The 14896-nt window shown below is 35.8% G+C and overlaps 1 protein-coding gene across 1 annotated transcript in view; it reads left to right on the forward strand.

Annotated features, from left to right (window-relative positions):
* Positions 1-14896, forward strand: part of HMG20A (high mobility group 20A) — a 69387-nt gene that overhangs the window by 28683 nt on the left and 25808 nt on the right. The window contains exon 2 of the mRNA XM_059912713.1: positions 14636-14728. Coding sequence (XP_059768696.1) covers positions 14640-14728 — 89 coding nt within the window. The 5' untranslated portion in view covers positions 14636-14639. The remainder of the gene's footprint in view (positions 1-14635; positions 14729-14896) is intronic.

A 14896-nucleotide genomic window follows, 5' to 3' on the forward strand; every position in this document is an offset into this window, starting at 1 on the left:
CTAGGTGAGCCTTTCAACAGCAATAGGCAACTCTGGAAATACAAATTTTGTCAGATTTTAGTAAATACACTCAAACACCAAGAATCTTGAGGTGATTTAGTCTGGTTACTCCTCAGTTAGTTACTGCTAATATGTGGTTGTTTTTTTACTATTGCTCTTTTTTTTTTTGAATTTTATTATATTTATTTTTTTATACAGCAGGTTCTTATTCGTTATCCATTTTATACATATTAGTGTATACATGTCAATCCCAATCTCCCAATTCATCCCACCACCACCATCACCCCCCCACCACTTTTCCCCCTTGGTGTCCATACATTTGTTCTCTACATCTGTGTCTCTATTTCTGCCCTGCAAACCAGTTCATCTGTACCATTTTCCTAGGTTCCACATATATGCATTAATAAACGATATTTGTTTTTCTCTTTGACTTACTTCACTCTGTATGACAGTCTCTAGATCCATCCACGTCTCTACAAATGACCCAATTTCATTCCTTTTTATGGCTGAGTCATATTCCATTGTATATATGTACCACATCTTCTTTATCCATTCGTCTGTTTTTAAACTTGGTTTTAAACTTGTTTTTGTTTCACCTAGAAACAACGGAAACAAAATCAGTAGCTTGTAAACCAGGAAGATAACATCTAAGCGCTTGATTGGAATTGCCATCTGTGTATGAAGGGCGAAGGCTTTTCATACTGGGAAGGGTATTTAAAGGAAAAATGTTCCTGGGAAACTGCTCTTCTAGAGCTTTAAATGTGTCACGTTCGAATTCTATGGCTATTTGATTTACTTTCTGAAGTCCTGAGCATTATCAGCTTTAGGATTCAAAAGCAAAATATAGAAAAATAGTTCTGAGTTTTAAGTTTTGTTTCTTTCATTAAACTGCTCTATTAAACTGCAACTGTGCCTATTTGTTTTGTAGGGAAAAGCGTGAATTTCAAAAGCAAAATATAGCAAAATCTGAGTTTTAAATATTCTCTCTTTCAGTTTAAACTGTTCTGTTAAACTGCAATTGTGCCTATTTGTTTTGTGAGGAAAACTGTGAATTTCACTTTATTATTCCATTAACTGCCTTTGACTCACTGCAGCTAACTTTTTTTGTTGTTTTTGTCTTCAACTTTTAACTAACGAAAACTTCCTTACTACCCAAAGCTCTCTGTTTTTTCTTTTAGGAATTCTCCCTAGGAAGAGAATTTACTTTGTATTAAATTAAATTGATTGATTAAAATAAATTTGATTAAAATGAAGAACCTTTGATGGGATCTATTTCCTTTTATTACACTATAGTTTTTATAAGTGATCTCTGACTTTCCTTAAACATCATCTTTTACTTTTAGTATTCATCAGATTTGGAAGAGTAAAAGGTTTGGGAATTATTGACTGTAGCAGAAAAGAACATCCTTTCCATCTCTTCTTTGCAGTGTTGTTTCACAGCTGTAAGTTTGAGCTGAAGAAAGCAGTGTAAAACATAAGAAAGTAGAGGAGCAGTGTTCCTTGAACCAGTAAGGACCCTTGCCCTAGAACTGTTAACTATTAAGTTTTTGTTTGGGTCAAGATACTAGAGACCTTTGTTGCTTCTGCTTTCTCATATATAGCTTTCTCAGACTCCAGGCTTGAATAATTTTGTTTAAGAACTAGAAATGAATACTATCTGCCTCCTTAATATGAGTCTGGATTCTAAACATGTAAGTACCCTGAACTAAGTGTTTCTTCTCAGGTTTTACTCACTTAGTAGTTTCTGTTTCCTTCAGATCTCTAATGCTCTGTGAATTCACTACGATCATTAGCAGTTATCTTAGCTGGTCACCCCATCTATTTAATTCATCTGTATTTCTTCCCTGTTTTCTCATATATTTAAATAGATAAATAAGTAAATAAGTAACTTTACACACATTAGCTACTACAGCCTTTGCAATTTTTTTTTTACTGTTTACCCTTCTGTGCCCCAATAGATTACGAACTCTAAAGGACAAGAATTTCTTCTTAATCTTAATTACCTCTGTGTCTTTGATACCTTACACAGTGACATGTAGTAAACTGTGAAAAGCATTGCTTTTTCAAAATTCATTTCCCTCTTGGTAAACATAAAATTCCTCTTTTCTGATATAACCTCCATGAGAATCACTAAGAAGCGAGTGAAAAAATATATATCATGTGGCTTCCTAGATGGAGTAGGAAGTTCCCCCCTCTCACGTCTCCTCCCCTGCCTCATACACGCCTACCTTTTACTGTTTCATAGTACCCCAGTGTCCCAGGAAATTGTTTGGGAAAGTACTTTACACTAAGGAAGTACTCCCAAATTTTATTGGATTATTTTGACTCTTATTTCTGGCACTGGTCCAGAAGTTTCTTACTTGGGCAGTTATCTGTTTACTAATAATAAAAGCAGTGCTTGAATAGGCTGTGTAGGAAGGGCAATTTGGGACCAACAGTCACCATGAAAAAGCCAAATATGTGGACTGTGACCTCAAAAGGCAACACCCTGCTTGTAAAGTGACAAATTTGCTTTGGCAGAGGAAAATGTTTCTTATTTTCTCTGTGTTATCACAGTGCTTTAACCTGATACAAAACACTATGTCTAGATGTTCAGGGTTGTTTTTTTTTTTCACAACATATTTTGTGTCCTGATGGTAACAATCCTCCATCAAGATTCCACTGAGAAGAAAAAAATGCATGTACAGGGATCAAACTATCTCAAAAGAAATCTAAACTGTGCCCAGTTTCTTTTGATGATCTAGTACTTCTGTATTTTGTAGAAAATACCTAACTCAAAAGTTTGCAAAACTCTCACTTCAAAAAATCATAAACAACGATAGAAGATTTATGTTTGTTTCTAACCCTGGCCTCTTCTTCCCACTTATCATTGTTGTCTGAGAACAGTGTCTCTAGACCAAGGAGAATAACAGCACACACCACTTGACACCAGGCATAATCTTAGTCACACGTAAAGGTACTCAACAAATGTTTGTTGTTCAAATATAAATTCTGCAAGCATTTGCCTTAAAAAGAGGCTGGATTATTTCCTTTATGGCCCAAAAAAACCCACTATATTTAACTACAAAAAATTGGAAGTAATATATTGTCAGTATAGCTTTATCACTAAACAGGTTATAAAACTACAGTTAAAATATATGCAGGCCACAGTTAGATTCTATTCCTAATTTTTTTTTCCATTTATTTTGAACTGAGAAATTGGCTCTACCTTCAAAATACATCAAGAATCTGACCACTTCTCATCACCTCCACTACTACCACTGTGATCCAATCCACCATCAACTTTCAGATGGATTACTGCAATAGATTCCTAAGTGATCTCCTTACTTCTGCCCTTGACCCTCTTCACCCTTCATTCTATTCTCCAAACTGCAGCCAGGGTGATCTTATAAAAATGGCTGATCCCATGCCTTATCTACTCAAAACGTTCTAGTGGCTTTGCAACTCAAGAGTAAAGGCCAGTCTTTACTATGATTTACAAAGCCATATATGGTCTGGTCCCCTATAGCAGTCAGCATCATCTACTATTTTTGCCCCTATTTCAATCCAGCCAGATTTGCTGCCTCCTTCAATCATACCAAGTGTACGCCTTGCATGTGTTCCCCCTGCCTGGACCACTCTGTCCTCACACATGTGCACAGCTCTTCATCTCCTTTAGGTCTTTCCCCAAAGGTTACCTCAGTGAAGCCTTTCCTGGCCTCTATTTAAAATTCCAGAACCCCCTTCCCTTGAACTCTTCCTGGGCTCTTTCCTTGCTCTCTTTTTTTCTTTGTACTTATCACTATGTAACATTATTCATTTTACTTATTTTATCTTGTTTTTTGTCTGTATCCCATTATACTGAGCTCAGTAAGGGTGGGGCTTTTTGCCTGTTTTGATTGCTGCTATATCCCCAGTACATATAAAGTGCCTACAGTGTTAGATACCCAATAAATACTTGTTGAATGAATGAATCAGTTTCTCTATTATTTAGTTCTTAGACTAGCCTACTACATTTTTAAAAATTAACAGTAGTCATGGTTACAGGAGCCTGGGCTGTAGAGTCTAGGAATAGAGAGCCACATTTTCTGCTCACTCCAACACCCAGCCAAACGCACACCTCTATGCCCTTCTTAGGTACTGAAACAACCCTAAGCCTTAAACTCTAATTATCTCCCCCATCCTACCCATCCCACAAAAAGTAAGTACTTAATTACCACCAAATTACCTACCCTTATCTTTTGCCCCCTCATCTCCCGTATCAAAACCTACAGTTAGAGAGTTCTTAATGAACCCCAGTTAACTGCCTAGTGGGATTAGCCAGTGTTCTTATTACCTCTGTAAAACATATTGATTAATGCCCACAGCCTGCTTAATGCTCTTAGCTAAATGTTCACAGCTGGTAGATCATTCTGTAGTAAGCTTCTTCTTTCACTTGCTCCTGTTAAATTGTATGCATATAAAAATCAGTTGTATTTATTCCTCAACTTCAGGGCTATCTTACAATAAATTGTATAATTATAATATATGAAATTAATTTTTAAATTAATAAACTTTATATTTTAGAGCAGTTTTAGGTTCACAGAAAAATTAAGCAGAAAGTACAGAGTTCCCATATACTCCATGTCCCCATATGTGTACAACCTACCCCACTCTTAACACCCCCTACCAGAGTGGTACATTTGTTATAGTTAATGAGCCTACATTGACACATAATCATCACCCAATTCCATAGTTTACATTAGGGTTCACTCTTGGTGTTGTACCTTCTATGGGATTTGACAAATATATGACATATATCTATCATTCTAGTGTCATGCAGAATAATTTCACAGCCCTAAAAATCCTCTGTGTTCTGCCTTTTCACTCCTGCCTCCTCCCTAACCCCTCCCAATCATTCATCTTTTTACTGTCTTCATAGTTTTACCTTATCTGGAATGTAGTGATATTGGAATCATACACTATGTAGCCTTTTCAGATTGGCTTTTTTCTCTTTGTATTATGCATTTACGTTTTCTCCATGTTTTTTCTTGGCTTGATAACTTACTTCTTTTTAGCACTGAATAGTATTCCATTATCTGGGTGTACCACAGTTTGTTTATCCACCCACCTACTGAAGGACGTCTCGGTTGTGTCCAAATTTTGACATTATAAATAAAGCTGCTATAAACATCCATGTGCAGGTTTTTGTATGGACATAACTTTTTAATTCCTTTGGATAAATACCAAAGAACCCAGTTGCTGGTAAGAGTATGAGTAGTTTTGTAAGAAACTACCAAATGGTCTTCTTTAGTGGCTGTACCATTTTGCATTCATTTCTACCAGTAATGAATAAGATCTCCTGTTGCTCCATATCCTAGCCAGTATTCGGTGTTGACAGTGTTTTTGCATTTTAACTGTTCTAATAGATGTGTAGTGGTATCTCATTGTTTTAATTTTCAATTCCCGACTGACATATGATATTAAACATCTTTTCATATGCTATTTGTCATCTGTACATATGCACTGTTGAGGAGTCTGTTCAGGTCTTTGGCCCATATTTTAATTGGGTCGTTCATTTCCTTATTGATGAGTTTTAAGAGTTCTGTGTATATTTTGGATAAATTTCTTTATCAGATGTATCTTCTGCAAATACTTTTTTCACATCTACAGCTTGTCTTCTCATTCTCTTGACATTGTCTTTCACAGAGCAAAAGTTTTTCATTTTAATGAAATCCAGCTTATCAATTCTTTCACAGATTGTGCCTTTGGTGTTATATTTAAAAAGTCATTGTCATACCCAAAGTCATCTAGATTTTTCTCCTGTGCTGTCTTCTAAGAATTTTATAGTTTTAAATTTTAAATTTTAAATTTAGGTTTATGATGCGTTTTGAGTTAATATTTGTGAAGGGTGTAAGGTCTGTTTCAAGTTGTTTTTGTTTGTTTGTTTGTTTTGCATATGGATGTCCAGTTGTTCCAGCACCATTTCTTGAAAGACTATCTTTATTTCATTGTTTTGCCTTTGCTCCTTTGTCAAAGATCAGTTGACTGTATTTATATAGGTTTATTTCTAGCTAGAATCTCTATTCTGTTTCAATAATTTGTCTTTTCTTTCCCAAGTACACACTGTCTTGATTATTGTAGCTTAATAGGAAGTCTTGAAGTTGGGTAGTGTCAGTCCTTCAACTTTGTTGTTCTCCTTCAATATTGACTTGGCTATTCTGAGTCTTTTGCCTCTCCATATAAACTTTAGAATCAGTTTATTGATATCCACAAAATTACTTGCTGGGATCTTTATTGGGATTGAGTTGAATGTATAGCTCAAACTGGGAAGAACTGACATCTTGACAATATTGAGTCTTCCTACCCGTGAATGCAGAATATTTTTCCATTTATTTTGTCCTTCTTTGATATCTTTCATCTGAGTTTTGTAGTTTTCCTCATAGAGATCTTGTGAAATATTGTTAGATTTATACCTAAGTATTTCATTGGGGGGGGTGCTAATATAAATGGTAATGTGTTTTTAATTTCAAATTTCACTTGTTCATTGCTAGTATACAGAAAAGCAATTAAATTTTACATACAGTTGAACAACATGGGTGTTAGTGGTGCTGACCCTCTGCACAGGAGAAGACTAAGCCACATGCTACCAAAAAAACCAATGGGTCAGTGAAGAAATCAAAGAGGAAATTAGAAAATACCTTGAGACAAATGAAAATAGAAATACAACTTTCTAAAATCTATGGGATGCAACAAAAGCATTTCTAAGAGTTAAGTTTATAGCAATTCAAGGCCTACCTCAAGAAATAAGAAAAATCTCAAACGAACAACCTAACTTCCCACCTAAAGGAATTAGAAAAAGAAGAACAAAGCCCAAAGTCAGCAGAAGGAAGGAAACAAAAAAGATCATAGTGAAAATACCAAAAACACAAAACAAAACAAAAAACAATAGAAAAGATCAATGAAACTAAGATCTGGCTTTTTGAAAAGATAGACAAAACTGATAAACCTTTAGCTAGACTCATTAAGGAAAAAAGAAAGTGGGCCCAAATAAACAAAATTAGAAATGAAAGAGGAGAAGTTACAACTGATATTACAGAAATACAAACAACCCTAGGAGAATACTATGAACAGCTATACAGTGACAAATTGGACAACCTCGAAGAAATGGATAAATTCATACAAACATACACTCTTCCAAGACTGAATCAGGAAGTAGAAAATCTGAACAGACCGATCACTAGTATTGAAATTGAATCAGTAATTAAAAACTCCCAACAATTAAAAGTCCAGGACCATATGGCTTCACAGGGGAAGTCTACAAAACATTTAAAGAAGAGTTAATGTCTATCCAAACTATTCCAAAAAATTGAAGGGGAGGGAACACTCCCTAACTCATTCTACAAGGCCAGCATTATCCTGATATCCAAACCAGACAGAGACACTACAAAAAAAGAAAAATACAGGCCAGTATCCCTGATGAACATAGATGGAAAAAATCCTCAACAAAATACTAGCAAACTGAATCAACAATATGTAAAAAGGATTATACATCATGATCAAGTGAGATTTATTCCAGGGATGCAGGGATGGTTCACTATTCACAAATCAATCAATATGTTACACCATATTAACAAAATGGAGGATAATCATGATCATCTTAAAGATGCAGTAAAAGCATTTGACAAAATTCATGATTAAAAACTCTCAACAAGTGGGTATAGAGGGAACATACCTCAACATAATAAAGGCCATTTATGACAAACCCACAGCTAGTATCATACTCAGTGTTGAAATGTTGAAAGCTTTTCCTCTAAGATCAGGAACACGACAAGGTTGCCCACTCTCGCCATTTCTATTTAATTTATGTTGGAAGTCCTAGCCACAGAAATCAGACAAGAAAAAGAAAAGGCATCCAAATTGGAAAGGAAGAAGTAAAACTGTCACTATTTGCAGATGACATGATTCTATATATAGAAAACCCTAACAACCCCACCAAAAAAAATATTAGAATAAATTAATTCAGTCAAGTGCAGGATATGATATTAATATACAGAAATCTGTTGCATTTCTTTACGTTAATAATGAACTTCAGAAAGAGAAATCAAGAAAACAGTACCATTTACAATTGCATCAAAAAGAATAAAATATCTAGGAATAAATTTAACCAAGGAGGTGAAAGACCTGTATTCTGAAAACTGTAAGACATTTATGAAGGAAACTGAAGATGATACAAATAAATGGAAAGATATTCCATGTTCATGGATTGGAAGGATTAATATTATTAAAATGACCATACCGCCCAAAGCAGTCTACAGATTTAATATAATTCCTATCAAAATACCCATGACATTTGTAACAGAACTAGAACAAATAATCCTAAAACGTATATGGAACCACAAAAGACCCTGAACAGCCAAAGCAGTCTTGAGAAAAAAGAACAAAGCTGGAGGTATCATGCTGTCTGACTTCAGACTATACTACAAAGCTACAGTAATCAAAACAATATGGTACTGGTGCAAACACAGACACATAGTCAATGGAACAGAATAGAGAGCCCAGAAGTAAACCCACACACATATGGTAAATTAATCTGTGACAAAGGAGGCAAGAGTATACAATGGGGAAAACACAGGCTCTTCAATAAGTGGTTTGGGGAAACTGGACAGCTACATGTAAAAGAATGAAATTAGAACATTTTTTCACACCATATGCAATAATAAACTCAAATGGATTAAAGACCTAAATGTAAGACCTGAAACTATAAAACTCCTAGAAGAAAACATAGACAGTGGGCTCTTTGACATTGGTCTTAGTGATTTTTTTTTTTTTTTTTTTTTGGATCTTTCTCCTCAGGCAAGGGAGACAAAAGCAAAAATAAACAGATGGGACCTAATCAAACTTAAAAGCTTTTGTGTGGGAAAGAAAACCATCAACAAAATGAAAAGGCAGCCTACTGAATGGGAGAAGATATCTGCAAATGATATGTTTGTTAAGGGGTTAATATCCAAAATATATAAAGAACTCATACAACTCAATATCAAAAAAAAAAGCCCAATTTAAAAATGAGCAGAGAACCTAAATAAGCATTTTTCCAGAGAAGACATACAGATGGCCAACAGACATATGAAAAGATGCTTAATATCACTAATCATCAGGGTAATGCAAATCAAAACCACAGTGAGATATCATCTCACACCTGTCAGAATGGCTATCGTCAAAAAGACAAGAAATAATAAATGTTGACAAGGATGTGGAGAAAAGAGAACCCTAGCACTTTGTTGGTAGGAATGTCAATTGGAATAGTCACTATGGAAAACAGTACGGAGTTTTCTCAAAAATTAAAAGCAGAACTACCATACCATCCAGCAGTTCCACTCCTGGGTATTTATTTGAAGAAAACAAAAGCACTAATTTGAAAAGATATATGCACCCCAACATTCATAGCAGCGTTCTTTATAATAGCCAAGCATCCTAAGTGTCCATCAACAAATGAATGGATAAAGAAGATGTGCTATAGATATACAATGCAATATTACTCAGTCTTTAAAAAAAAATGGAATTTTGCCACTTGCAACAACATGGATGGACCTAGAGGGTATTATGCTTAGTGAAATAAGTGAGACAGAGAAAGACAAATACTGTATGTTTTCACTTATATGTAGAATTTTTTAAATAAAACAAACAAATGAATATAACAAAACAGAAACAGCCTTACAGATACAGGTAACAAACTAGTGGTTACCAGAGGGAAGAATGGGTGGGAAAGACTAAAATAGGTGAAGGGAATTAAGAGGTACAAACTACGAGGTCTAAAATAAATAAGTTACAAGGATGTAATGTATCCCACAGGGAGTATAGCCAATATTTTATAATAACTTTTTATGGAGTATAATCTGTAAAAATATTAATCACTATATTATACACTTGAAACTAATATAATATTGTAAACCAACTGTATTTCAATTTTTTAAAAGTTAAGAAATAAAAACCATGCTGTATCTTAATCTGGTTCTAATCCTTGTTCAGTCCCCTCAAATCGTTTTTTGTCTTTTAGTATGCCTTGTAAATTTTTGTTGAAAGGTAGAAATGATGTCCTGGGTGAAAGGAACTGTGGTATATAGGCCTTTAGTGATGTAGTGGTAAGGTGTGAGGGGAGGAGAAGCATTCTGTAGTACTATGATTAGGTCTCAGTCTTTTGGTGAGCCTGTGCCCCTGGACTATAAACTTCACCAGTGCTTCTTAGTTTTTTCCCCCTTTCAGTGGGACAGGATGGCTGAAGTGGGCTGGAGTTCTGTATTTCCCTTAGCCCATGTGGAAAGCTGGAGGAGGGTAGAATTGATATTTCTTTAGCACTCCTAAAAAGTGTGGTAAGGGTATGCGGAATTTGGAAATCTCAAACATTGCTAGTGGGAATGTAAAATGGTGCAGGTGCTTTGGAAAACAGTTTGGCAGTTCCTTAAAATGTTAGACATGGAGTTATCATATGACCCAGCAATTCCATTTCTAGGTATAGGCCTAAGAAAATTGAAAACGTGTCCACACAAAAACTGTACACAAATGTTCTTAAGCAGCGTTATTCACTATAGACAAAAAATACAAACAACCCAAGTCTTATCAGTCTATCAATCTTTGAATGGATAAACAAAATGTGGTATTATTCATCCATGAAAAGATATGAAATACTGATACATGCTAAAATGTGATGAACCTTGAAAACTTTATGCTAAGTGAATGAAGCCAGACACAAAAGGTCAGAGAATATTAAATTTATATGAAATGTCAAGAATATGTATATCTATAAAGACAGAAGGCAGATTAGTGGTTACCTGGGCCTAGGGGGAGGGGGGAATGGGCAGTGACTGCTAATGGGTACCGAGTTTCTTTTAGGGATGATGAAAATGTTGTAAAACCAATTATGGTGTTGGCAGTAATATGTGAAAGTCACCCTATAAATATATGAAAGCCACTGAACTGTATAACTTAAATTAGGAATAAATTTTATGGTATATAAATTATATATTTTTAAAATAAAACAATTTAGGATAGTTTTGGTGTGTCAGGGATGAGAAGTTTGAAGAGATGAGCCTGAATAATCAGGAGAGTTTGAGTGAGTTAGGTTTGATTTGATTGGAAAATTTTGCCAGAGCTAATGTAGCAGTTGATAACCTAAGAACATGTAAAATGACTGCTGAGAGCCTTGTGGGCCCAGCTGTAGTTGGATACCATAAATTTATAGTAGCACCCTTTATTTTGTGATTTTTCTCCAACACCATGTTGAGCTAAAACTCAGAGTTGATCTACATCTAGGGTATAGAAGAACAACATGGCAAAGGAATTGAGAGTGTTGGCAAAAAAATATTTGAAATGCAGCCACAGAATCTAAGCTAGACAGAGAAGGGAAAATCAAGAGTCAACAAATAGAGGTTTGTGTGGTTAAAGGTCAGTTGTAGTAGAACTGAAATGATAGGAGGTAATGATCAGAGATTGGTATAGGCAATTAACATGACTTTTAAAGGAACTGGAAATTTTGCATAAAGGTTGTAGTACGGAAAAATGAGGGCAGAATCCTACCTCTCAACTCTGAGGTGTACTGTTGGGGATGGTGTGGTAGGGAAGGAATATGGTGCATCTCCATGAGAGGGCTTAATGAAGTGGGATTAACATACGTAAAGTAGGGAAAGGGTACCTGAAAAGAGCCAACCCCAGAAAACAGAAGTACAAATTATACTTCCAGCACTGTCCAACACATTTGGAATAATATAGTCTCATTGTGAGATCATCCCTTTTGTTGAGAAAGGCTACTAGAACAATCTTAGTTGAGGAACATTTCTTAAGCTACACCTGAGTGCCTTTATTCTGGCCCTATATTGACCAAAGAAATGTTCTGATTATGATTAGTGGCTTAATATAATTTTTATTATAATTTTTATAATTGTTATTAAAATATCTTAAATTGGCACTCTGTTTTATACCTCACTTTTTTTCAGTGAGCGATTAGTGCTAGAGGGGATTTTTGAATTTCCAAAGTTACAGTCCAGACCTTGGCTCAAAGTGTAAGCCCCAAGGTAATACCCCTTACCTCCAGGTGGAAGGCTTCACTGGGTGAATCCCTTCTGCAAGGAAACATCTGCATGATATACCTGTTTCTGTAAACTGCAGTGGAAAACCAAACTTGTATATTGCCTGGCCTTTGTACATATATCTCTTCTTTCCCCTTCCAGAGCAGCATTCATTACATTTCTTAAGTGCTTTGCATAGAATTTCAGAGTTTAGTGTGACCTCTGTACTGGGACATTATCAGGCACAGATGCTACACTGAAGGGCTTTTGGCAATCAGTGGCTTGGTAGCTGCGATTCAGTTTGAATCACCCCCTCATGAACCATATGAAAGCAGATTCTTGCAGGATCCCAGCCAATTCTTGGAATCATTTTATTTTCCCAACTAGTTTAGAGGCCTTTGAGTTTCACTGGACTTTTTCCTCATTTCCTTCTTTTGTTGATTTTGGCCCCTTAACCTTCCACCCACTTTATTACTCATTTCTTAGGGACCTGACTACTCAGTACACTAGAGAAAATATATCTGAAGCCATATGGATTGAGTAAAACACACTTAAGAGGAAAAAACAACAACAACAAGAAATGTGTTCTCTGAACTTCCTTTGTTTATATGATCTATTTATATGTTGTTAAGGTTGTGTCGTCCAGCTGCCTCCCCATATTTCAAAAATGACTAAAGATATCTGGGAAACACTCTAAGAGGATCATGTTGGTATAGTGAATGAAAAGACACTTCATTTGTCCCCCACCAGGTAATATATCTTCTTTTGAGGTATAGGTGGGATGCCAAGAGCTTCCAATGCTGAAACTTGAGGCTCTCGAAAAGTGCTTTACTTCTAAGGAGACTTTTAGAAAGAAGCCAATTAAATGAGTCCTTTTAAGGTTTGTGGCTGTATACCTGGCTATTTGAATGTTTGCTTGTGGTTTATAATTAGATTATATGGCATCTAATTAATTTTCTTTTGATAAAATGAATATTGGTGTAAGGTGATGTTAGCAGCCCTTAAAGCCTGGGCTCTAATCTGGTCTGTGCATAATGTGAAGTAAAACATAAGTGCACTTGTGTCAAGATTATCCTAGAAAACATCTAGAATGGAATTTTGCAGTATTTGTTAGAGCCCCTTGTACACCCCCCTGTCTTGAAGGAATTGAAAAGTTATCAAGTATCCCTGCATGTGGAATAAACTCCATACTCTGTGGTTGAGTGGGAAGTTCCTCTCTGCCTTCCGTGCTCTCCCACTATAATGGGTGGTGAATATACAAAGATGCATTTTTTCACAGTAAGCTATTTATGGAATTTGGTCTGCTAAGTAACAAAGAAGTGAAAACAAGAAAATAAGTAAGAATAAGAAATAAACCATCACTGTTATCATTTTGTAAGTAAATTATTATATTGAACGTTTTAGAATATGGCATCAGTGTCATCTGCATTTTCTTCGTATTTCCATCTCAGTGGGATGAATCCTAGCTCTGCTTGGGCTGCTGTGCTTTTCTTTTAATTGCTATTTCACTAGGTCTCCTTAGCAGCAGCACCTGAAATAACTGCTGAGGGAGCTCCTGAGTGAATTTTCATAATCTGTTCCTCAATTCTCCCAGTTGATTGAGGCACTTTTTTTCTTGAGTGGTTTGCAGTTCCGCTTAAGTGGCTGATGTTTAGGGTCACTATTGAATGTTTTGTTTGAATATCATTTTCATGGTGAATGGAAGGCTTCTGCTTTTAGCTATATGGGGTGAAGCCCCTGGTAGTAGGCCTTGAAAGGGAAAAATCTTTCTTTGTAGCGATATGCTAAATGAAATTACTCTCTTTGTCACTTTGTCCTTTTGTCCTTTCATTCTGATAACCTCAGGTTCTTCTGATTTATTTGCTTTCTTCAATTAGGCTTAGTTATTTCCTGTGCCCAGGTGCATGCTATTTCCACTGTTGGTCATCATGGTGATGTGGAGCATATTTCTGACCTGGAAGTGTGGTTTCTTTCATTTTGAACCACATCAGTATGCCTTCCATCCTCTACTTCCTTTGCATTATTTCCTTTTGGAGGACTCAGATTGTCACCATTTAATCTAAGGATGATTCATCTGGGATTCAGAACTCGTAATGCTGTAATAACAATACCTTTCTTTCTATAATAATACTCAAAGCACTTACCATCTTAGCCTTTCTCTGTTTATGAAGGACTTTCAGTTTAATCCTTCACAATAACCCTGTGGGTTAAGTCAGCAATTTTGTCTGTGTCTAAGATGGTGAAATTGTATCTCAAAGAGGCTGAATAACTTGCTCAGGGTTGCAGTGCTTCTGAGTTACTCTGCTTAACAGTTTTTACCGGAAATGAAGAATACTTTTGAAGATATTCTGAATGAACAAAAAGGAATTTTCCAAACTGTGTCCTAGTTGTTAAAATCTGTTTTTAGTCTGGTCAGTTGATAAGACCAGGGTTAAAAGCCCATTAACCATAAAGTTTAAATTGATGTGTCCAAGTCAAGAAAATAAATATTTAGGTCAGTTTCTATTCTGCTGCTGATGTGATAAAGTTAAGGAAGGCTGGCTCTTAAATTAATGCAACTTGAACTGGAAATAATTAAGCCATTAAATTTTTTTTTTATTCTGTCTTCCTTTTAGAGAGATGGAAACCTTGATGACTGGTTCCACCCTGCCTCCCCTTTTTGCAGATGAAGATGGTTCCAAGGAGAGTAATGATCTGGCTACAACTGGGTAAGCAGCTGCTTTGGGACACTGGGCCTCTGCCTAGGCTTCAGAACAGCTTCTGACAACATATGAGGTGCTAAAGAGGCAGTTTTATATCAAAAATAGAAGGTGCGTTTGTTATGCTTTGCAAAGAGAATGAGAGCCATTGTGAACTGCTTTGATATCTGTATTCAG

Source organism: Balaenoptera ricei, chromosome 2 (genome assembly GCF_028023285.1).
Source record: "Balaenoptera ricei isolate mBalRic1 chromosome 2, mBalRic1.hap2, whole genome shotgun sequence".
Classification (NCBI taxonomy): domain Eukaryota; kingdom Metazoa; phylum Chordata; class Mammalia; order Artiodactyla; family Balaenopteridae; genus Balaenoptera; species Balaenoptera ricei.